The sequence below is a fragment of the Camellia sinensis genome, chromosome 2 (genome assembly GCF_055761805.1).
Source record: "Camellia sinensis isolate YWXY chromosome 2, ASM5576180v1, whole genome shotgun sequence".
In the NCBI taxonomy this organism is placed as follows: domain Eukaryota; kingdom Viridiplantae; phylum Streptophyta; class Magnoliopsida; order Ericales; family Theaceae; genus Camellia; species Camellia sinensis.
The window spans coordinates 23607901-23633555 of record NC_138962.1 but is presented as its reverse complement, the minus strand read 5'-3'; the positions used below and the strand labels follow the sequence as shown (position 1 = coordinate 23633555).

Genomic DNA, 25655 nt, shown 5'->3' with positions numbered 1-25655 from the left:
ATCCACTGTATTTTGGAAGAAATGTGATATGTTCAAAATATTTGTACTTTTATCATTGTATTTTTTTTTATCTCCTCATTAAAAGTAAGTAAAATGATAAGTAAGTAAAATGATATACATATAGATTTTTTTCATTCACAATTTAAGCCCAACATGATATGACAATAAAATTATTGCAATTAATAAATTATAATAATAGACATTTTAACTTTTAATGAATACATATAAACGAGATATAACAACATATATTATCTTTATCCCAAATTGTTTGTTCAGTACGAAAAATGAAAACTTGAAAAAATATTTTTTTTGGGTCAAAGTTTTAAATTTTTGTTACACAAATTAAAAATACTTGATGAGGTCTTTCAAATTGGTGAGTTTTTATTAACTTAATACAAAAATATAAAAAACAATTATTTTGAGTTTTCCATCCATATTTCTTTAATGATTTTTGAATATTTTAATTAATTCTTTACTTATTTTAATTAATTCTTTACTTTACTTATTTTAATTAATTCTTTACTTTATGGATTCACTTAATTTATATACTCTTAAAAAGTATAAAATTTTTATAAAAATATTTTAAAACATAATTGAATATAAAAAAACATAAAAATAAATACATTCTCGTATTTTGTTGTGTTCACTTAATTTTTATTTTTGTATACATTTTATACTTTTTAACTATATTTAGATTATAAAAAGTAAAAAAAAATACAAATTTAAAAAGCATTTTTTTTTATGTTATTGTAAATTTAAAAAATAAAGTGATTATTTATAAATTATCATTTTTTATACCAAACAAACAATTTAGGATTGATATTCAAAAATCTAAAAATGTGTTTGGGAAGTGTTTTTTTTTTTTTTTTTTGCTAAAAAAATACTAAAAGGCAAAATTAGTTAAAAAATCAAAAAAAATAAATGCAGATAAAATGTCACATTAAACTCATAATCATTTCACTTTTTCTCTCACAAACATCACATCTAACAACAAAAAAATTCAATTATCTTCCAAAATACAAAAATTTTAACCTCCTAAAAATAATCAAAAATTAAAAAAAATCTACTAAAATAACAATTTTTCAGACATTCACGGTGCGTTACAAATTTTACAACATTGGGTACCCCACACATGTGTGGTGAGTCTGAGTCCCATCGATAATTGCTTTTAAAATTAAGAAGCTTAAAATAAAAATAATAATAATAGAATATGATATGATAGTTTGTTTTGGATAATAATCAAACACAAAAGCAAGTTTTAAAGATTCTTTTCTCAATATCAATATCCTGATACTTTCCCCTCATACGTGAAAGCCATGGAATGCGTATTACGCACTCCGCGTACTGCAGAAGCCATCTGTCTCACCTAGTCTTTTTCCACAAGATAAATAAATAAATAATTCCACACTTTACTCTTCTTTTTATTTTATTTTTAGAACAAAATTCAGCATTTTTTTTGGAGGTGTAAGAGCATCTCTAACGGTGAATCAAATTTTTTACCAAATTTGAATAAAAAAAAATTAATTTTCTCAATTTGATATGGTTTGCTCCAACTGTATATCAAAAGGGAAGGGTCGACTGGTTGGTCGACCAGTAAGGGCAAATTTTTTTTTTTATCTATTTGAACCTTTTTTGACCGGTTTGAACCTACCTATTTGAAAGGGAACGGTCGACTGGTTGGTCAATCGGCCAGACAACCGGTTGGTTGACCGGTTGACCCACCCCAACGGTAACGCACAGTGAAATGGTAAAATCTGGAGTCTGTTCTCACTTTGATGAATTTTTTGTTCCATTCTCATTTTGATATACCAATTTGGTAAAACCATTAGAGTTCAAAAAAGTGACTTTTTTACCAAAATTCAAATCTGATGCAAAGTTTGATGAATCGTTGGAGATGGTCTAATAAGATACATTTAAAACTTGAGAATGTACTATTGCATTAAAGCATAACTTGAGAAATTCATATTTTGAAACATATTTTATAAATATAAAGTTGTTTTAAACTTATTAATTAAATTTAGATTATTTTTTGAAGACGCATTTTGATAGCATAATTTATGTGAGTGTTAATTTTTGATCTCATAATCAAATATATCTTTCTGCTAAGATTTAGAAAATTCAGTTAGAGAGCAAATGGAAGAATAGATTAAGCTACACACCTGCACATAAAAAGCTAAAAAATATTGCGGTGACTCGGTCACTCAGATCAATAACTTATCTCTAAAATATATCAAATAAGTGAACAATCCATAAGAAAAAAACACAAGCATAATTTACACCTACAGGTGCCTTACGTTTATTATGAAAAATGTTAATCAATACTCTTAAAATATTATTTAATATTAGAATTTGTGTAAAAATATATTTAAAAAATGAAAAAAAATAAATTAACGAGAAGTGTTTTTTTTTAAATGTCTTATTTTCTTTTCGTCTTTTTCTTATGAGAAAAAAACGAAGTAAGCAACAAAACATGCTTACACGTCGATTCCGTCATAACTAACGGTTCAAGTGTAAACACAGAGCAGTCACACCAACAGTCACTGACGGAGTTATTAGAACCGTCTAAAACAACCACACTCCTCTCTCTCTCTATCTAGCAAATCGGACGAAGAAGAATCAGAAGTTCTGAACCAATCTCTCTCTACTCTCTACTCTCTCTCTCTCTGTCTATATATATATATATATATTTATACAGAGACTTTACTCTCTCTTTGATCTCGCTCTAGCTCTCTCATCTGTGGCGGCTTCGCGATAAACAGGTATGGTTCGATCACGTCAATGTCCGGGCCTCATTTGTTTCAAATTGGGATAGTTCATGTGTGCGATGACACTAATTTGGAAATCATGATGTTTTCGCGGTGATAATTGGTGTTTTTCATTATTTTTGACCTCGATTACTATCTCTTCGCATCTAATTTCGGATCTCTCTGACCTCTGTTGTGTTTGATTCTTCTCATTTTTAGGGTTTTGGGATGAAATCGATTCTAATTTGTATTGCTTGTTTTTGTTTTTGTTCAAATTTTATGTTGTAGTCATATATTGGAAATGACTTGCCTAAAAGAAGATATGGGTAGCGATTGCTAGAGATAGAACTGTTTTATCAAATCGGTTGAGTATGCTTTTGTTGAATAGTGTTTTGTTGGTTTGACTGTCATTAATGTTCTTGACTTGTAAAGCAATTTGTGCCTTTTTTTAATATCTAGATTATTGGGGTTGAGGCAAAGTTGGAACCCTAAATTCAATTAGATTTGGGAAACACACCCTTTTGTTAGCAGAAGTGAATTTTATTTTTTAGCTGATGACTTCGTCGATTGGTTGTGTCGGGTGTTTCTATTTTGTGTTTGGTCCTTTCATTTGATTCTTCTATGGGAGTGCTTTCCTTTTATAGGAATATATTTTTGGCAGAAATATGCAACTCATAATAATAGCTTTCCGTTGCGGAGAATTTTTCATAACGAAGTTGGGTGGCCGGCTGTAATTCTCTGTTTGTTTTCATACAGAACAATAAGTTAAAATCTTGAAACAGTTTAAGCATTTTCTACATTCTACCAAGACAAAAGAATAATAGTATGTATGTTAGCAAATATGTTTTCTGATTTAATTTGTATGCTTTGCAATTGCATAAGATGTTTGGCAGTTTGTGCTGTGACACATAGTTCTCTACATTTATGAATAACCATATGAGACCCTTTTTTATTTCACTAAATATTTCTGTGTGTAAGTTCATTATATACTTTTTTGAATAATAATTGATCATCCTATTGATGGTTGGCTTCCTTTATATTAATTTCCAGATGAACAAGTAGGTTTTGGAACTTCCTCTAGGAGAAATTCACTTGGAGGTACAAGTGAAAGCAATATTTGTTATCTTTGTTGATTTATGTGGTCTATTTGATTATGGGGTCCGCTTGTTGTGTGGCTGCTAGAGACAGAACTATAACAAATGGACCAAGCAACGAGGTTTCACAAAGGAATGTTAGATATTCACCATCATGGAGCTTTCGTTGGGATAACCGAGGACGAGTAGCAGGGGAAGAGACTTCTGTGAATTGGCTTTCTGATGGAGCCAGCAGGAATGATAGATTGGACATTAAATATGGAACGACAGTAGAAACTACATATGCATCAGAAGAAGGAAGTCCATTGGACAGCTTTCGGACACTGACGTGGCAGAAGTCTCCAATCTCTGAAAGAAATTCTGGAATTTTGAGGCTTCCTTCATCAGGTAAATCTTCAAACAATGCAGGAATTTTGGTCATTTGCTTTTCCTTTTGTGATTGATGTGTGCCTAAACAGTCCAAAACAAAATGTGCTTGAGCACATGTGTTTGCTTTGGTTTGACCCCAAATCAGCTTTTGACAAGTATTAAAAATATATATATATATATATATTCACAAAGGTGTCTTGAGGGGTGTCCAGACATAGAACACATGTCCGTGAAGTGTACCCAACGTATCCTGCCCGCAAAAACACAGGGGCAAAGCTGCCTACCTACTATCTCTCCCAAACTTTATTGTAAGCAGTAGCCTTGGGGGGTGGGGTGGTTTGGTCCTTGCATGATTTTAGCTTTACATCAACCAAACTTGCTGCTGTCTTGATGAGTTTATGTCCTTGACCGGAAGAAGTTTGCTGGCACTGCTATGAAACAAGTTATGCTCAATGTTCTGGAAGTACAAGTGGAAAGATCTTTTTTTGTAATAGAAGATGTGGATTATTATTGTAGATTTGGGGTATCAGATGTGTATTGGATACCTTGGCCATTGGTTTCCATGGACCATAATTTTCAGTCCATTTAAGCCTGTGCAAAGCAATTGTTAACTCCATGCAAAGCCTGAAAATCAGAATAAGATTTAGCATTGATTGGCATTAACTTTAATTCTAGTCATTTTATTTTATGAATGATGATTTCTAGATGGAGAACTAATTGGAGGATGTGGATCTGTATAGCCAACCCCAAGTATTTGGACAAAGGCTAGTAGAGTTGATGATGCTAGGTGGAGAATTGAGAATTTGATGTGTTAGGTTTTGATTATGATTTAGGAAGAGTTTATGAGAATTTTTTTATGTTTGTATGTGCGAGCATGTGCTTGAGTACGTGTATTGGATGAAGGAAATGTGGAATTTTTTTTGTTCTACTCAACATCCACCATATTCTTGAGCCATAAGAATTGATGTTGACATCGTATAGTAGTGAAATTTTCTAGAAAATATCTGATCTCATCAAAATATGACTATTTTTTCAATTTTCATTGCACATTTTGATCTTATAGATATAGATGTTTTTGCCTGCTTAAGGAAGATAACCTTTTTATATACATGAAGTCCATAATGGCAGATATTATATTTTGGCTTGCATTAGACTTCACAGATGTTATTCATTTGACTTCAAATCTGTTTTCTCATGACTGGAAGTCTGGACTAGTTCTGATAGGTGTTACATTCTGGGGACAACACACCAGCATTTCATTTGCTGCTCTTCTTCTATTCACTTCATCAATAACTCCCATTTCATACTTCTTGTATGTACCGCCATATTTATTTGGCTTATTTTATTTATTTTGTCAATATGCTATCTACTGGAATTGAAAATAATGGAATGCCATTTCGTTTTCCCTTGAATTATGCCTTTCATCCGCTTTGGAATAACCTCTCATCTCTCAGGGTGTATGTAATACTCTCCTGGTTTCCTTTTCATTATTTTATTTTATTTTATTTTATCAATATGCTATCTACTGGAATAAAAAATAATGGAATGCTATTTTGTTTTCCCTCCGATTGTGCCTCTCATCTGCTTTGGAATAACCTCTCATCTCTCAGTGTGTATGTAACACTCCCCTGGTTTCCTTTTCATGAGAGGTGGAAGAAAGAGAATTATGAGTCTTCATTATTCTTTGTTATGCCTTAGTTTCGGTCTGTATTTTGAAAGCAGATTATCAGTAAGAAATGTGGCCTTGGGTGCTTTGCATAGGGCCTTAATGCGAGGGTCTTTTCTTTTTTGCACACCAAATTTGATTATTCGGATTTTGATGCATCAGCAGCTCCACATTTTGTGTCGTATTTGATATTTTTTTGCTTGTGTGTTGCAGATCAATCAAATTCTAAAAATTTTCCTATAGAGGTATGTGTAGAATAGTTGTATTTTTTTTAGGGAAAATAACCAATAAGTCTTATTTTGCTCTTAAAATTACTATTAAGTCCTATCAATTTTTAATATGGGCAAGTCCTTTTTGTAATAAAAAGTTCCCAAAGGATTTATTGCTCCATAATGGTGTGTTTCCTCCCAATTTTAGCCTTATTTTAATATGAATAACAATTCTAACTTAATTACAATTTAAAATCTTAATTGTAAAAATTATTAATATTATATTAAAAAAATAATAAATAACAATTGAATCAAAACAAGTATAGTATAAAATATTATTCCAAATTATGAATTTTTTAGTGCAAAAAATCTAAAAAATTAAATTCTATTAAAATGATAGAGAGTTATAAAAATAATACTCTGAAAATTTTATATATTATGGTGAATCTTATATTTATGACTTTGTTTACGAAAATTCATTTAATTTGAACAATTAAAAATAATTTAATTATAAATTTTAAATGAATTAAAATTATTTATGAATTTTTTGGTTCATATTTTAGTGAGAAAGGTAAAATTAAAATAAAATATACTATTATGAACAATTGAATTTTTTATAACAATTATAAAAAAGTAGGACTTATTTGTTAATATTGAAATTTGATATAACTCAGTAGTAATTTTCAAAACAAAATAGAACTTATTGATAATTTTTTCATTGTGGTTTATAATTTTTTTAAATGCAATATCATGATTTTTACAATTAAAAAATATTATTTTACTTATATTAAAAATATTTATGAAATTGTTAATGAGGGGTAAAATTGAGATAACATCCATCATTATGGAGCAATGAACTTTTTGGAAATATTTTATGAAAAATAGGACTTAGTTGTCCATATTGAAACTCAATAGGACTCAATATTAAGAGCAAAATAGGGCTTATAGTTGTTTTTCCTTTTTTTTATTATCAACATACGCACTTTGTGCCCTCCACAAGTTGCAAATCTCCTTTTCCTTAGACTCACATCATCCTTTTTTCTTTTTCTTTTTAGGCAAAGGAGTCAACAGAATCCCTTGCAGCTTCAGATCTGTCTCCCACGAAACTGTCACCTTCGGTGCATTCAATTTCATCATTGTCTACATCCCCTTTGTCATCCCAAAGCCACCTTCCTGTGAGCTCAACTCCATCACGATGGCCCCGTCATTCTCCAGGACACCAGCTATTACGACAAGTATCTGATAGCCGTGTTCCAGGACATAAATCATCAAACTTTTCAATTTCTGAAGAAATATCTTTTCCTCTCCCAGGATGGAGCAATGAATCAACCAGGGGCTCTATTGGTGGTTCTTCAGATGGTTGGTCTATACCTGCCTTCCCTGAGCTCATGGCTGGTTCTCATGGAGAAATGTGGTCTTTTGATAGTGAGTCCACGGGCTTCAATCGTGAGAAAACAACCAGATCTAGTAACCGACTCTCTGTTTCTCCCTCTACTGATATGCAAACCTGTGGGTTTTGCTCGAAGCTTTTAACTGAGAAATCTTCATGGGGTACCCAGAAAATTATTGCTACTAATGATCTTGCTGTGGTTGCTGTTCTAATTTGTGGCCATGTGTACCATGCTGAGTGCTTGGAGAATATGACACCTGAAATCAGCAAGTACGACCCTGCTTGTCCGGTTTGTACTTTTGGGGAGAAGCAGGCCCTGAAATTGTGTGAAAAAGCATTAAGAGCAGAAATGGATTTGAAGGCTAGAAACAAGAGATCAAAGAACCGGATTGTGAGTAGTGATTTTGATGGTGATTCTGTTGTGTTTGATGGTCACAAAATGAGCGGACTTGATGAAAAAAATCTCAAGATGATCTCAAGTTCCAGGATGAAGAGCTCCTTAGGTAAGCCTTTCTTGAAGCGACACTTCTCATTTGGGTCAAAAGGGACTCGGCCCTTGTTAGAGAATCAGTCTGCTCGGAAGAAGGGATTTTTCTGGTCGAAGTCCAGCAAGGAGTGAACTGCTTTATGGCTTTTAAGAGGTGTGCGCCTCTGTCTTGTACATATATCAGTTTTATCTACACATATTACGCTATATTTGATTTCTTTTTTTTTTCTTTTTTTAAATAAAAAATTGGCTTTTTTCCTCTATATTCTGTATTCAAACCGTGAAGGTTCATAATAATCATGTATTACTTTAGCTTAGAATTGGTAGTTTTATGTATGCAGGTTCCACGATTGATCCTACGGCGCAAATCTCGTGGGCTGGTGAACTATAAAAGAGGCAGATCATCTTTCTATCTCCATCTGGATCTTATTAATAAACTTCTCTCCATTCGTAGTCTGCAATTTCAAGCAGGTATAGCTTAGCTTCGGAAACTTACACTGTAAAGAAGGGGGAAAAAGAACACATAAAGGAAATATCAATTTAATATATAGAAAAGAACAGTAGAAGGAAAATGGATGATGTGTCTATTCATCTTACTCTCTCTTTCTTTTTTCTTTTTTTGTACATTTTAATTTGTTCTTTTGCATGGATGAGTTCATGGAAATTATCTTGAAGAATTTCTGTATTGACTTAGATAACTCGACTCTTTTCATGAAAGTGACATATTGGCCACTCTGTCAATGGTCACTTGTAGGTTGTGCTTGGATTTCGATTTAAGGATGGGATTTGTATTGGAAAATGAAAATGCAAGGGTTGTGGATGCTTTAAATCTATATTTTTGTCACTCTTTTTGTTCTCTTTTGTTTTCCCTCTGGAAATTATTCCCTGAATCTAAGATCTGAACATAAATCGTAGTCGTGTTTGACAAAAGGATTGGATTTTCAATAGTATGGCATGATTTCTTGCATAGGGAGTGAAGAATTGTGATGTGGAAATGAATAATGTTGTTTACATCTACTTTGACTGGGGTAGTGAACAAAATCATCCTCTCTCAATGTTGGAGAATCAAGATAATGGTTCTCCAAGGAATATGCTCAATTCTTGGTAGACTATGGATAATGGCCAGATGGAATGTAAGAAAAATCGACTAAACTAATTGCATCGAACCAAACTAGTTATATTTGGTCGATTTTTTAATATGAATCGGTCCGTGTGATTTTTAAAATTAATTTTTTTTAATTTTCGGTTTGGTACCGATTTAGACACCTTGCGCACCGAATTAAATCAAAACTGACCGAATGTTTTGCTTATTAAACATAATATATATTAAATATATAATGATGTTGGTTGAGTACAAAGTTTAGTTGATTTACTTAAGACTTTTTCAGATTATATTTTCTTTCTAATTCTTTTGTTTGTATTTTTGTGAAATGGTTGGATTGAATATTGAAGTAATGTACAAATGGTCAATTCAATATTCTTATATGTATTATTTAATATATTACATATTTAAGAAGTAACTCAAATTTGAAATGTCGTAAATTGAAAATTACACTGAGGCGAACCGTTTGAATTGGTGGTGTACAGTGCAGTTTAGTGAAAAATTTAGTTTGTATCGATTCTTAATATGATCGAATTGACATTATCAATTTAGTATAAAATTTTATTTAAATATTGATCGTTTCAAACCGATTACATCTCCACTGGCTGATGATGCATGAGTTGCTTATGTTATATTTTGATTAATCATTTGTATGGTTCTTTTTTTTTGTTTTTTTAATATTGATGAATCATTTCAAGTTTTTTTTTTTTTTTTATGCATTAAACAACACATGAATTTATTTAGGAATGGAGATGTGTTTTTGTCGTTTGGAATGGATTGAATGGAAAAATAATTATTGATTACTTACTCAAACTCGAATCACTCTTCTAAACTAATCGGCAATCTAATCTTCATTCATAATTAGCAATCTAATCTGAAGTCGGGTTTTGATTGAAGAGGGCAACGGCCTCTTTTGGAAAGAAATTAAAAGTTAATTTTTTTACTTTTAATTTCTTTTAAGTCATATTAACTCTCAAAAAATTAACTTTTAACTTACTTTTTAAAATAATCCCTTAGCCTAACGGAGATGTTTTAGAAAAGCACAATATTGCTCCATTTTGACTCTAACAATGGATTTGTTTGGGATTTAAAAATTGATAATAAAAAGTTTAATGTAAAAGTACATTTCTCTTTTAATTTTTGAATAATCAATTTTTTAAAACTAATTTTAAGTTATTTATGTCAGATAAGATACATGACATAAAATTAAAATAAAAAAGAAGACCATATGCAACTCGCTCCCACAAACGGTACGGTATCCATGAATGGAAAACAGGCATCCAAATATAAATTTTTTTTTTACAAATTAACTTTGAATCATCTTTAAAATAAATAAAAAAATCCTAGACAATTTTGAAATTTTAAAAAAATTAGTCAAATTTTAAAAAGTTCACTAAAACGAAATTAATATCTAAAAAAAATATTTTTTTAATCTTTTATGGACTATTTCAAAAAAAAAATTAAAGATATTTTTATTTTAAAATTATCTAGACAAATCTAAAAAGTTTTTAAAAAAAAAAATTAAACTGATTTGAAAGTTCATTTAGTCCTATTAATTTTTTTATTAACTACATGAGATAAAACCAAATAATTAAAATATTTTTTATTTAAATAGTCAAAATTTATGTTTTTTTTTTTTTTTTTTTTTTTGCTGAAATGAAAAAAATTATATTTATGTATTTGAATTTATTCAATTCCACAAGGTGAACCAGTGGCCACCCGTAGGCTCTATGCGGTGCTTCATGGAGCATTTCTAAACTTCTGCTATTCCATTTCCCAGCAGCTGTGTGCTAAAACACACGTCAATCTCCACTCTCTCCTCTTTCATTCAACCCCCTTGTCTCTCTACAATCTCTCTCAGTTCTCTCTCTCTCTCTCTCTCTCTCTCTACTCCTTTTTTCCCCGCTTATTTAAAACCCTACATAACTCTGCAAAATGCTCTCTCAATCTCACTTCCTCTCTCTAAATCCCTCTTTCCTTCCTCTCTCCTCCTCAAAACCCTCCCTCTCTCTCCTCTACCATCGATTCCCAACCCTACCATTCCCTCCTTCAACCCTAACACTCCACATCTCTCACCCTACCAAATCTTCTCCAACAATGATTTCAAACTCAAATATCTCAAATCAAAGCGAAACGGTCAACTTAGGTATCCAACACTCCGAGTTCGATCGATTCGCCGGAGTTGGCAACGAGATCGCCGACGCAGCTGGAGAAGTCATTCGGAAGTACTTCCGCAAGAGCTTCGACATTCTCGATAAAGAAGATTTCAGTAAGTTCGAATCGAATAATCGGATTAGAACCTTTTGTTGAACGATTTTGTGTGTTGTGATGATTGTTTGATGTTGTGTGTTTGTGTGTGGTGGACTTGGTTTAGGTCCTGTTACGATTGCTGATCAATTGGCTGAGGAAGCGATGGTTTCGATTATACAAGCGAATTTTCCTTCTCATGCAATGTAAGTGAGATTATTTTCAGCATTGTGTGTTTTCATGAATTTCATCTCCAGAAACAGAAAATAAAATAATGGCATACGCTGCTCAGATATAGTAATTAGTTGTGTGAATGTTAGATTGTATTAGACAACTTCTCACTCAGAAGAGATATACATAATTTACACTATTGTAAATGTGTAATCATTCTTTCCATTTTTGTGCCAAATGAATAGATATAAAAGGAAAAGAAATTTGAGTTCTAAATTTACATTCCTTCAGTTTATGAAAAGTTAGAGGCAAGCCGAGCTTTTAGGTGTTCATGCTTGTTTATTAAGAATTAGTCAAGTTCAAGCTCGAGCCGAGTTCAAGTTGAGCTTAAATAATCAAGCTTGAGCTCGGCTTGCCAAATATTTGAGAAATTCGAGCTCAGCTTGAGCCAACTAGATTACATAAACGACCCTAACTCGAGCTCAAAAAAAAAAAAAATTAAATTAAATTAAATTAATTTACTTATTAAGATAAAAAATAAAAAATTATGAGCAAAATATACAAGCATGCTTATGTTAATAATAAATTTTATCAATCAAATATGTAAATTTACACAAATAGAAATAAAATAAATTAATAAAAATTTATTTGATATATTATTAAAAATAAATATTAATTTATTTTGTTTATGTTCACGAGCCTTACTGAGCCTAGCTTGGGGCTACTCGAGCTCGGCTCAATTAATACATGAGCCTAAAAATCAAGCTCGAGCTCATTCATTTAGCAAACAAACTAAGCTTTAAATGAGCCGATCTCATGAACAACTTGATTTTTTGGTAGCCCTACGAAAAAGGTTAAAGAAGAATAAAAAAAAATTAATCTGCTAACCAACACCAATTTATCATGCTGATAGTGAGTGGCATGTGCATACTTATTTTCTTGGTTCTCATTTATGTATTTGTGTTCTTTTACTTTTCTGATAAACAAAAAGGAGCAGTAGTGAATTAGTGTTAGTTCTTATATAAGATTTTGTATATATAATGCCTTGTAGTGCCATTGTTTTTGCTGAAACTGTTAGAGAATGCAAATTGCAGTTTTGGAGAGGAGAAGGGTTGGAGATGTAAAGAGAAAATTGCAGAATATGTTTGGGTTTTAGATCCAATAGATGGAACAAAAAGTTTTATAACTGGTATTTCGTCTTTGTATTTCTGAAGTTAAATTAAGTTTGAACTTCAAATATTTGCTGAACTGATTCTTTACTTGTATTGTATTCCAGGCAAACCCTTGTTTGGAACTCTTATTGCTCTGCTACACAGAGGTAAACCGGTATGAATCATGTGCCATCTGATTCTTTGCAGAAAATGGGGGGAATAAGCGCTTTATTAGTGCATAAGATGCAATTTATGCATTGAAATGGAAACAAACTAATCAATTGGGATGTTGAGGCCGACACTGTGTCCCTACTCCGCTGACTGCTGTTACAGAAAATATAGAGAGCAGCATATTTGTGTTTGCCTCATTTACCACTTAAAACATCTATTGGATATGGATGTGGTATAAATTCATACTATGCAACCTTGATATGAAAATGGAGAATATTGAAATAAAATATATGCCATATTTCTACGTTAAAATGGAAACAAAGTTATCAATAGGGATGTTTGGGCCAACACACTACGTGCCTACTCCACTGATTTCTGTTACAGAAATATAGAGAGCAGCATATGTATGTTTGCCTCATAGGGTGATTTCCGCCTAAACCTCTATTGGATGTGGATGTGGTATAAATTTATACTATGCAACCTTGATATGAAATAAGTAATATTGAAAGAAAATATATGCCATAACATGCTTACATCCTAAACTCTAAATATTTATCATATTTCTTCCAAAAGCCTTTCTTTTACTTCTTCATCCCACATGGTCTGAGCCTTCCAACTCTTTTTTTTTTTTGGCACATCGGAGGTGGGTGAGGGAAAGTCTTGCGCGTGAGTGACAAGACTTGAATCCTTGACCTCCTAATGAGGTGCAACCATCCAGGGGCTCTAGCCAACCCTTCCAGTTGGTATTGGGGCTTCAAGGATGGCTGGTTCCAATATTACCATTATTGTGATTATATAACCTTCCCCTTTTCGTCATCTATTACCGTTCTCTATACGAGGCATCTAAAAGTTTGAATTAATTTCATGGTGTCCAATTATATTTGAACTCTTGCATTGTTATCCGTCTTTAATCCAACAAAAGAGCAACCAACCAGGAAAACTTGGTGTTTCCAAAAGTGCGGTTCAACGAGAACTTGAATCCTATGGTGTTAGGGACTGATCCTGGTTGTTGTAATTTGGAAAGTGCTCTCTGGTAAAATCCTTGCTTTTCTATCGAAGTATTGTGTAGATTTGACTGTTTAAAATGTATTCAAAATAGTTGAATATTTTTCTGCATTTGTCTATTTTCTTGTCATGGTATTTCTGCAGTGATGTCATCATCATTTTAGTACAAATTGTAGTTCGTTATGTTTCTCTTGTCATCCATGTTCAATTTTCAGAGGTATGGGTGGACTACCTATATGAAAATCTCCATCCTTATATTGTGACCTGTAACTATGCTAAATGAACAAATTGCTGATTGATTCTAGTTCATCAGTTATTTAGTTTCTGCATGCAAATTTTATTAATTTTTGTTCTGGTGGTTTTTTTTTTTTTTTTATCTAGATTTTTGGTATAATTGATCAACCTGTTTTAAGAGAAAGATGGATTGGGATAAATGGAAGAAAAACTATGCTGAATGGGCAAGAAATCTCCACGCGCAGTTGTGCAAAGCTTTCACAAGCCTATCTGTATGTTCTTCCTTTCTAAAATGATTCTTCTTCTGAATAAATAAATAGATAAACCTATAAGAAAGGTTGTGGTGCAATAAGAAAAATCTTTTTATCTATGTTTCAACCATTTGGACTTTCTATGTTTAGTCTTTCAACTATTGTAGTTTTTACAAGCTCAAAGAGTGGTAAATTTATGGTTTGTCCCCTTTTTCTTACTTTTTCTCTTTTCTAATTTAGGTACACAACTAGCCCACATCTTTTCAATGGAGATGCTGAAGTGGCATTTGCTCGAGTTAGGGATAAGGTCTGTCCAAATCGATGTTGCATTTTGGGAAAGAAAAAGTAAGAATGATTTGAAATATGAGAAATATGTCTCATGCTGGTGAATGGTGATCTGGACAATGATGTCCCTAAAACACCTAAAACCATTACAACTTAGATCTCATTTTTATGACCATATATTGGCAATAATATTTGTTTCCATTTGTCATCATAACATTTGTTTAATCTTTTGAGATCAATAGAGGTCTGAGGATCTTTGGATGGAATACTTCATTTTTGTCATTGGCATTATTTTGGGAAGTGCATATCTTTCAATTTTTTTCTCCTTCCTTTTGTTGATTTTATATTTATGTCCTTTGATCTTCTTGTGAAATGTGGAAACCAACCACTTTGGTCCATTTGATACACTTTTTTTCCCTTCTTTTTTCATGCCTCCTTTTATGTTCACAGGTAAAAGTACCACTTTATGGCTGTGACTGTTATGCTTATGCTCTCCTCGCCTCGGGTTTTGTGGATCTTGTGATCGAGTCTGGTCTTAAGGTGAGCCATACTCTTTTTCATTTCTTAGCATATGCCATTCAGAGATCAAATTTACCCCGAGTCCCAATAAGTATGGAACTGGCTGTTCCATATGGAAGACTAGGGACTTCTTTTATGATCTTGCTGGTTAAAAAACTATAGTAAATGTAAATGAACTAGAGTTAATTTCTCAAAATATGGCTTTAGTAAGAACTTAGGTGTTGGCAATTTCTTTGTGCCTGCATGTGAAACCTTTGATTTTTTGTCTTCTCATTAATGAGATTGCACCTTTTTTTTTTAGCCATACGATTTCCTCTCACTAATACCCGTGATAGAAGGCGCTGGAGGAGTTATAACTGATTGGAAAGGGCATCAACTTCACTGGGAAGCTTCTTCAGATTCACTTCCAACAAGTATGATTTTATTTGGCTGGCTTAATCTTATTTCAGATTTGAGTCTAGTAACTCGTCTGATCCACATAAATTGACGATTCAAGTTGATAAAATATTATAGATGCGAGTCATTTAGTGTGCCTGTGCAAATGTTTCTTTGTTTTGTGCAAATGTTTCTTTGTTTTAGTTCACTTGCATACAGTTCATATTTTGGTTGTTTTTTATTTTCCAGGTTTTGATGTATTGGCAGCTGGAGATAAACAGCTTCACCAACAAGCTCTTGATTCATTACAATGGCAATAAATGTTGCCATTTGATGGTGTGTACCATTTTGCAGCTCCTATTTAGGGGTTTTTTTTTTTTGGCTATCAAGGAATCTCCCCGAGACAGGCACTTCGGACCATCCTGGAGTAAAACATGCATTTAAGCTTGAACAATCAATTTTTTTAATCTTCAAATATCAATTGGTCAAATGTGAAACTTTTATTAGCAAGTTTATGCCCTTACTTTTTAATATAACTTGATATTAATATGGTGGCCGTACCCTTCTTGACAAAGGTACGTCATCTATACTCATTTCCATATTTTTTTTGGTCAAAGATTGTATCTTTTTCTGCAGTGATGTCAAATATCACAAGAGAGTTGAATCCAAATTGTAACCCAAAAAATGATCCACAGATTATTAATTCATACAGATTTTGAATTTCCAGTCATCGGTCAACATCGTATTGCTTTATCATGATGTTGTCTATAGGGATAAAACGCCGCGGTAATACGGGAGTAGCCTAAAAATATTGTATTGGGCCTAAATTTTTTTAAAGCCCATGAGTAGGGCTAAGCCCACAAGCTCATATTTTTTAAAATTCATGTTTGTTCGGATAATAATAGTTCAATAAAATTATTGGTCTGATTTTTAATTAAACAATTGAAGTATAAAAGTATAAATTAACAATAGATATGATATTACACGTATAATGAACTATTCAATCTCACAAAGAAGGATGGAATATAAATTGAAAAATTAAATTAAAATCTAAGACTATTAATCCTCTTTATAATCCTCAATCCAGACATAAGATAACATCTACAATCCAAACATAAGATAAGATGTACAATTTAAAAGATTTATAATCTTAAAATTATTAATCATGAAAATACTAATCTAACCTAATTCAATCCATTCAAACAAATATAGCCTAAATCCATTAGGTTTTAAAAATATGAACTTGAATCGGACTTGGCCCCTTTAAACCTAATATGGGCTTTTTTTATTAAATTAAAAATTATTGAAATTTTTTAATATACTATTTTTTGAAACACCCTAACAATTATATATGCATACTTAATAATAATAAAAATTATTTTTTTAATTGAAGTACAAAATTAAAAGGCCAGAGGAATTGCATCATTACAAGATAATACAAACCCCATCAATCATTTGCACTTTTTATCCAAATAAACTAGGTATACATTGAGAAATTAATAAATAAAATAATATCTCAAAAGGTAACAAAGCCCATAAGCCGGGCCTCAAAAAGTCCATCAGGCCAGGCCATGGGCCTTACCTCTCAGCCAAAGCCTAGTCCATATTTTTCAGGGCTGGGTCAAGCCATGAGCCAGTCCGGGCTCAGGCCAGCCCATGGGCCATGTGTTTTTTATAAGACATCGGTAAAACACTTCAGCAAAATAAGGAAAACTATAGAAACGGGAGAAAAGTAGAGACGCATAATACGAGTAAAAAGCATATTAAGTTTTTCATACTGGGAGAAAAAAAATAAAAACGAAAATAAATAAATAAAAAAGACGAGGATATTAAGTCCAACGGGCACTGGTTATTCAGTAAGAACAAATACGGGTATTGAACAGAAACTCAAGCACAAAAGTAATCTGATTTTCCTCCGAGACTCTTCAACCTCCCTATCTCGGAGGGGCTCATTTCCTGATTGAGAGTATATATTGCATTGCAAGCCCCACACAATTTAATAGTTTAAACCAATCAGGTTTTAATCCTTGCCAAAATCAGTATTGTAATGAGCACTTGATTCGAGTTTCTTTGCTTCATTCAGTTTTCGGACCGCCTGAAATATAAACAAAAAAAAAAACAAGAAAAGAAAAGAAACACTGAATTGAACAGATGAAGCAATGCATTAACAATCAAGATGAACATGCGCACAGAATTTTCAAGTCTGAAAATTTCCATGCTATGCTATGTATGAAGCATTTAGACAGCAAGCCTCAACGATTAAGATAAACGCGCACACAGGATTTTCAAGTTCAAAACTTTCATGCAATGTTCTGTGCCATATATGAAGCATTTAGAGATTCTGATTTAGTCTCTATATATAGTGTTGGGCTTGTGATAAAGAACACGATGCCGCATCTTTATAGAACATATTTATCAAATAGCTAAACCCTTTTGTCCCACATATGCAGAATTATTTTGTCCCAGGGGAAGGGGTGGTGGGACAACTTATCCCAAACTAAATTTTGTCCCAAAATTCCAAAATGCCCTCTTTAGGATAAGTTATCCTGAGATTGTATCCCAAGATAACTTATCCAGCCTAATTCTGTCCATGAACCAAACATAGCACCCCATGGTATTAATAATCCTTACCATGGGATAAGATCCCATTCTCTGTCCAACGGCCAAAAATAATCCACCCCTCTTATATCATGCTTCATCTTTACCATAATCAAATATAGGATGTCCAATATCCTACATATTATTAATCTCCCCCCCCCAAAATAATCCCTAGGTATTACTTATCCCCTAACAAAAATCATATATGATAATTAAAATGGCCTAAAAATATAAATTCAAGTCATTAGCTATGAAAAACAACACTTTTTTCTTGACAGCTTTGAATAATATTGTCACTACTTTGTTTCCTTCCAAATCCAATAGGTTAAGGCCTTGTATCAACCATATAGGGTAAATATATATATATATATATATTTTGGTTAAACCTTATAGGATAATTATTCAGTAGTCCCACAGCACCAACCAACACGCTACATGGCATAGTGCATAGTGCATTTTATGAAGTGTAGAAAACTTTACCTTCATGAAATCTTCATGAATGACATAATCACGCTCTGCACGGATTGCAGACATACCAGCCTCAGTGCACACATTACGAAGATCAGCCCCATTAAATCCCTGAAGAAAATTGCAACTGATTAAAACTTTTGCCAGAGTATGTGATAATAAACGAGAAGGTATCAATTAGCATAGCTAGCCTTACCTCGGCAAGCTTCACAACTGCCTCATAATCAATTTCACCGTGCTTGGCAATTCCAGCAGCATGGATTTTGAGGATTTCCATTCTCGACTGTTCATTAGGCAATGGAATCTCAATTTTCCTATCAAGCCGCCCCGGGCGAAGAAGTGCAGGGTCCAGAACATCAGGCCTGTTTGTTGCCATTATCATTTTCACCTGGGACATGCAGTTCATACTAAATTATTGTATATAATCAACTGAATTATTATCCTACGCAAAAATATGCACACAGCCGATAGGTGATCTTGCATATGGATATGAAATTAAAAATGCTGCAATCTAAATATAGGCACTACATATGATACCAACATAATGGATTTGGTACACAAAAAACAATATAACACCTTTCCAAGCTGGTCAAATCCATCCAGCTGGTTAAGCAACTCCATGAGTGTTCTTTGAATTTCTCGATCAGCACTTGTTCCCTCACTGAAGCGGCGTCCACCAATGGCATCAATTTCATCCATAAAAATGATGCAGGGCTAAACAAGAAGAAAACAAATATAACTTTTTTTTTTTTTTGGATGATGATGATGATGCAGAGACTTTGATGAGTGGAGTATGTCACAAATTGAAAATATTTTTTGTGTTTGCTCTCACCTGGTGATCACGAGCATAACCAAACATTTCCCTGATCAATCTTGCACTCTCTCCTATGTACTTATCGATTATGGCACTTGATACAACCTGCATGTTTTACCAATTTAGAAAGTATCCTATCATTCCTAAGTGTAGTGTAAAGAGTAAATTAAAAAGGAATGGCATGTTAACAGCCTACAACAGAAGTCACAAACAACAGTGTCTTTTACCTTTAGGAAGTTGGCATCTATGTTGCTGGCAATTGCTCTAGCTAATAACGTCTTGCCAGTTCCAGGAGGTCCATAGAGAAGAACACCCTGATCAAGTAGAATTTGGCTTCTATATAAAATTACTACAGATATCAATTATAATAACTGAAGCACTTATCCTTGTTAACAATGCACAACATATATAAGTGACCAAAAATTCTATCAAAATTACCTTGGGAGGTTTGATGCCAACTCTTATGAAGAGCTCAGGATTCATTAGAGGCAATTCTATAGATTCCCTTAGTTCTCGGATCTGATCAGACAGCCCACCAACTGCAGAGTAGCTAACATTTCCAGGATCTTCATGAAGCATATTGTATACAACTGGATCAACCTGCAAACAAAGTTAATCACAATATACATCATATCAACGCATGGTATGAAAATGTTGGACGACAATATCATCAATGAAATGATAGTCAATCAGATAATAATCTTTACAGGGCATCAGAGAAGATACTAACTTCACGGGGAAGAGCTCGCATAATTGTAAGAGTAGTCATATCAAGAACCACTCTAGTGCCTGAAGTTAATTTTTCCTTGTCCACTTTACTGCGGCAGCCAACCACATATCTTGGTCCACTACTTGCTTTAACTATCACTGAAACAGTACAGATGATATAAAATTAGTTCCACCAACAAAACATCACTATGTGGTGAAGAAAAAAAAAATTATGATTCCAAGTAGCAAATAGAAATTTCAAATATAAACAATGAAATGTGTTGAAAATAACTAAAGCAACAGGCTTCCATTACACGCATTACATCAACGCCCAACTAGAATACTTAACTGCAACACCTACTGAATAATTTACCCCTCGACATTGAGGGATTGTTCAGGTTTTCTTTACAAGGAAGAGGAAAATAAGCAGAAATTGGAATAAAGCATATAGAATTCATGGGTAAACTTAGGTTCCACACCCACAATATTCATGTTTGAAATATACTAGAAAGAGAGTATCGAGAAAGAATAATTACGCCGTTCATTGTCAAGAGGCCTAAGAACTTCGCCAATGATCTGTCCAACACTCTGAAGGGACTTCAAGTCATCTTCGGTTTTAGCATACTCCTTTTTCGTAGCCCGCAAGTTTTCTCTTACTGTGTACATTCAACACAAGTCAGTGACAGCCATGCATATACAGTAAAACTAGATTGGTTGATACTAAAATGCTCCTTAGGACAGGAAAAAGAAACTAGAATGTTTGTCCAGAAAGAAAATCACAACAATAAACATGACAAAGCAAGTCAGCACAACCAAAGACATGAGTTGCAATTAAAAATCTCAACTAGATACATGCACCAAAAGAACCAGAAAAAGACCTGAAGTAAAGCAACCATGATAGTTGCAATTTTTAAAATGTGATTGATGATCTCAAAACTGATGACTTTCAGTGGGGTGTCTTGTGTTGGTGATTACAAAAATTCCAGATAACAGAGCCCCTCACAAAGACGCAAAATCCAGCACCACTCACCATGTTCCTAGTCAGTGACTGAACATCACGTATTCAAAGGCAAACAAGTATGACATGCCAAATGCATAGAAATTCCTCTATTAGATCATTAGATTAAAGAATTAGAGCATCAACCCAAAAGTTGCTTATAGATTCGAGCTTCTAAGCAAACAAAGGAAAAGATATGCAGAATAAAGCTTGACTTCTTGTCTAGCAGCAGAAAAACAACACATGAAGAACTTCCAGCAAAGAAGCTAGGTAATATCATAAGCTAACACAATCCATAAATTTGAAAATGAACCCTTTGAAATGATAATCTTCACATCAAATTAGAATAGTTGTTTGTTACAGAAGATAATAAATGGGAATCAGGGAATGAAACTATTTAATACCAATAAGATTGCATGGCTGTATTCTTTCAAATCACACGAGCTTTTGTTTTTTAAAGTTCAAAAATGTTCTACCTGCCAGCCAACCTGAATAACATAATATAACTTGCCATCAGCAGTATGATGACAACACCATCGACCAAATTTGTGGATACCTCAATAGTTCAGATAATATCCATGCAACAAAAAATTCCTGAAACCAGTCACAAAATAGCTTGCCAAGGACTTAAATTATTTCCACATGTAACAAATCCTGGTCCCACTAAAAAAAATTACTACACACATATATATTGTTGTGCATAACCAAACAGGATGTCTTCTTCAATAGTACATTCCATTTATCACTTTTCTCACAAATTTTATCTTGCTCCTCTGAGGCATCTACATAGAAGCAAGCTTATGCTCAAAAGATTTTGGCCAACTATTTCCCCAATGTCCAACTACTCCAAATTGCATTACATATTTAAAATTCAGACTAAGGTTTGATTCCCCCAATGTCACCAACTATCCACTTGCAAATATCTTTCAATCCTCTTCTGGTTTGAAAACCGGTGGTTTAATCAGTTAATTATTTCCTGGTAAAGGGATGGATTTCCAAGCAACCACGTTAAATTCCTGTTTGGTTCCTGAATTTTTAGTAGGTTTGGAGCTATCAATTTTTTCCTGAACCAAAACAGCATTACATCTTTTCCTAATTATCTCATTGACAAACTTTTGAGCATGAAATATTTGATATTTCTCACCCCAAGAAACTAGATCCTCTGCTCAAATTCTAGTTTACCATTCCATACTATTCTTAAATTCTAGCTTCTGATTTCCTTCTTCTTTCTCCCCAATTTTCACCACAATTAAATGAAGCAACTAACAGCAAATACTAAAACAGTTCAATTCCACAATACATACGTGTGTGCATATATGTATCAATGAAATTTTGAAAAATTGCTAGAAAGTCGAATCAGGTCAATAACAAGAATTCACGAATTAGATTCTGATTTCTCTCTTCTTTCTCCCCGATTTTCACTGCAATTAAACAAAGGAACCAATAGCAAATACTAAAAAAGTTCAAAATCCACAATGTATACGTGTGTGCATATATGTATCAGTGAAAAGTTTAAAATGCCCTAGAAATTCGAATCAGATCAATAACGAGAATTCAGGAACTCGGCCTTTCATTTCTTTCTTCTTTCTCCCGATTTTCACCGCAATTAAACAAAGGAACCAACAGCAAATACTAAAACAGTTCAAATCCACAAATGTATCAGTGAAAGTTCAAAAAGCCTTAGAAAGTCGAATCAGATCAATAACGAGAATTCACGAACTAGATTCTGATTTCTCTCTTCATTCTCCCCGATTTTCACAAATACTAGAAGAGTTCAAATCCACAATGCATACATGTGTGTATATATAATAAGTGACTAGTTCAAAATCCCTAGAAAGTCGAATCAGATCGAAAACCAGAATTCAGAAGCTAGAATCTAGGGTTTATACGGAAGGAAAAATCTGACCTCCACGGACTCTGGATTCGAGCTCCTTGTGCTGGAGAAGCTTTTTCCGGTACTCAGTCACTGCGGTGCGGCGGCGGAGGACGGCGTCTTCGGCCTCGCTCGACATCGGTATCTCAGTCGCCAACACAACGAGTTACTGATTTCGATGGAAAGGAAAGGAATGATCTCTCGACTTGCCGATCAAGCAAGCCACGATGTTTATATAGGGATGAAAATTAAGACCGAGAAAGGAATCCTGAAATTCGTAGTCGGACCCAGTCAGCCTAATTTAGGCCTGTTTAGTAGAGCGGTGGGAGAGTGTTTATAGCTTATGTCTAAATAACTTATAACTTATAATTATGAATATAAGTTAATTTTTGACTTATAAAGTAAGCATCTCTTGCCCCACTCAAAGAATAAGTTGATTTTTGACTTTCAAAAAGCTATAAGGTATGAGCTATAAGCTAAACCAAATACATAAAAATAACTTAAATTAAACTGAAAGCTGAAATAAGCAGCTTTTAACCTGTACCAAACAGGGGTTGGATTAATTAATTAAATTCGTGGCTCGATTTCATATTAAAAAATTAAAAACTTATAGTTCATGAATTGGTTTTGGAATGAATTCTACAGTTTCGGATTAAAATCGATTCGGATCGTATATAAATAGTCTATATTTTTATTATACATCTTCTTGCATAGTATATTCTCTTATTTTATATAAAATTTAAATCTAAACCTAAACTTGTATAGTATCTTCTTTTATTATTTTTGTTTTAGTTTTTAGTGTTAATTTGTAATGGTCTAAATACTTATGGTGCAATTAGTTTTCTTATAATTGTTTAAATTCTAAAACAGTTTGTCGCTATTACGAAAAAATATGTTGCTATTGTGAAACTAATATGATGCTATATTTATATTTTTATGAAATTAAAGTGTTGTATATATATTTTTTGTTATTTAATTATGTAAATCCATAGTCCTAAACCGATCTAATCCGTGTTTAAATGGATTGGTTTGGATTAGTTCCATGATTTAAACAGATTGGATTAGTTCTAATTTTTCGGGATCCGCAGATAACGGATTGGTCCTGGTTTTACTCCAATCCAGTCTAATCCGGACCATGCTCATCCCTAATGAAAATTACTCTCACATCCCTACACTTTTCAAAATTACACTACTGCCCTTATTTTTTTAAGATTTTCAACTAAAATAAATAGTATATATTTGGATTTTTATTTTATTTTTTTGACTTTTTGCAATAAAAAAAAAGTGCAAAAAAAAGTAATGTGAATGAAAAGAAATATTTAATTTTTTTTTGTACAAATTGAGAAAAAAATTAGAGATTTTTTATTGTTTTTTAACTTTTTACTAATCATGGAGTCAAATGAGACTAATTTGAACAACTACTTCACTAAATTATTGATATTAGTTTATTTTATCTCAAACTGTTACTGGAGTTAATATTTTTGACGAAGTATTGCACTTGCTGACACGTGAAATTCTTGCAACATGATTTGTTTAATTTGATTGTATTAATAAATAGTGATTTGATACATTACTATTATATTTTGTATTTTATTAAATGTTTTTAAATTAATAGTTTGATATCTCGACATTTGTCTTGTTATCTACCTTTTATTATGGGATAAAGTGAACCTATACCTTCAATTAATTATGTGTGTGCCATAAGATATAAAGTAAATTAATATTATGTGTTTAATAAAGTAATTGTTTAAATTGATAGTTGATACACGTGTAATAATTTGACCAACAAAATATAATATGTAAACTAGAGTTGCAAACTAGCCAAACTCAGACTCATTTGTTTATTAAATTCTAAAATCAAATTTGATCTTAGCTCGTTTATTAATTAAGTCTAGAAGTTTAGCTACAACTCATTTAGATACATAAAGAAATTCAATTCATTTGCAACCTAGTGTAGACTAGGTAATTATTGGTATTTTATAATGTTATGATTGGTGGAACAGGTAGATATGTGGAGTATTATGTTAGGTGATTAAAAAACATGAGAGAACATATTAAATAATGATTGATTAAGGAGTACAAACACGTGATACTTTAAAAATATTGAATAATTTTTCATGTAGACCAAATTTATTTTGAATATGACTGGTATTCACACTAAAAAAGCAATTTCAACTACTTGCTCCAACTCGGGAACATATCAAAAGCTAAATCTCAAAAATATTTTGAGTAATGCTAAATAAACAAAATTTTGTATATTAAAAATTTCAAGTAATTATTAGGCAACTCAGAATAGTCAATTAGCATTGTCTACATGCTACTTCTAACTAATGCGTAGCGAAAAGTTTTATAAGTAGAGCAATATTGATTGATCTTGTTAAGAGATTACTTAATGTGTATTGTGATTTTTTACTTGTCATGAACAGGTAAACAATATCATGTAGTATATTCAAAAATTTCATATTGATGATGTGTCTTATTTATAAGTTTCCACCATTTTTATTCTGAAAATAAAATGTCTGCTATAAATGTATTTTGGTTGTGATCCAATAAGGTTTTTCCGCAGCAAAGAATCTCTCAATGTAACTCAAATCTAGAGAGAAATGATGTAAGACCAATTCAAAACTCTCCAACAGCAACCATTGGTATATGTTCTTTCTGTTGGCAAATACTAAGAATAGAGCACCAACACAAATTCAACCTCTGAAACAAAATCTTGTATCCCAC

General features: G+C 32.5%; 3 protein-coding genes across 4 annotated transcripts; 2 read left to right on the top strand and 1 right to left on the bottom strand.

Moving 5' to 3' along the window:
* The first annotated feature begins 2454 nt into the window (after window positions 1-2454).
* On the top strand, window positions 2455-8792 carry LOC114267149 (RING/U-box superfamily protein). Its single transcript, XM_028208152.2, has 5 exons — window positions 2455-2759; window positions 3795-4225; window positions 6087-6118; window positions 7138-8113; window positions 8301-8792. The coding sequence occupies exons 2-4, from the start codon at window positions 3898-3900 to the stop codon at window positions 8089-8091; spliced, it is 1314 nt and encodes a 437-aa protein (XP_028063953.2). The 5' UTR covers window positions 2455-2759; window positions 3795-3897; the 3' UTR covers window positions 8092-8113; window positions 8301-8792.
* A 1969-nt stretch (window positions 8793-10761) lies between these two features.
* IMPL2 (inositol monophosphatase family protein) lies at window positions 10762-16071 on the top strand. Of its 2 annotated transcripts, none has more exons than XR_003630869.2 (9): window positions 10762-11330; window positions 11436-11514; window positions 12574-12668; window positions 12756-12805; window positions 14188-14312; window positions 14532-14598; window positions 15027-15116; window positions 15434-15508; window positions 15720-16071. XR_003630869.2 is itself a non-coding variant. In XM_028208157.2 (9 exons), exons 1-9 carry the CDS (start codon window positions 10997-10999, stop codon window positions 15788-15790), a joined length of 1023 nt encoding a protein of 340 aa, XP_028063958.2. In that variant the 5' UTR covers window positions 10762-10996; the 3' UTR covers window positions 15791-16071. The 2 variants fall into 2 exon arrangements, 1 of the variants encoding a protein (XP_028063958.2); XM_028208157.2 differs by having other exon boundaries at window positions 15397-15508.
* A 1145-nt stretch (window positions 16072-17216) lies between these two features.
* LOC114267150 (26S proteasome regulatory subunit S10B homolog B) lies at window positions 17217-23252 on the bottom strand. The gene is made up of 10 exons (XM_028208154.2): window positions 22962-23252; window positions 20595-20714; window positions 20081-20217; window positions 19789-19950; window positions 19578-19664; window positions 19369-19455; window positions 19113-19250; window positions 18733-18924; window positions 18549-18647; window positions 17217-17565 (listed from the first exon to the last, which is right to left on the bottom strand). Exons 1-10 carry the CDS (start codon window positions 23065-23067, stop codon window positions 17491-17493), a joined length of 1203 nt encoding a protein of 400 aa, XP_028063955.1. The 5' UTR covers window positions 23068-23252; the 3' UTR covers window positions 17217-17490.
* Window positions 23253-25655: the final 2403 nt, after the last annotated feature.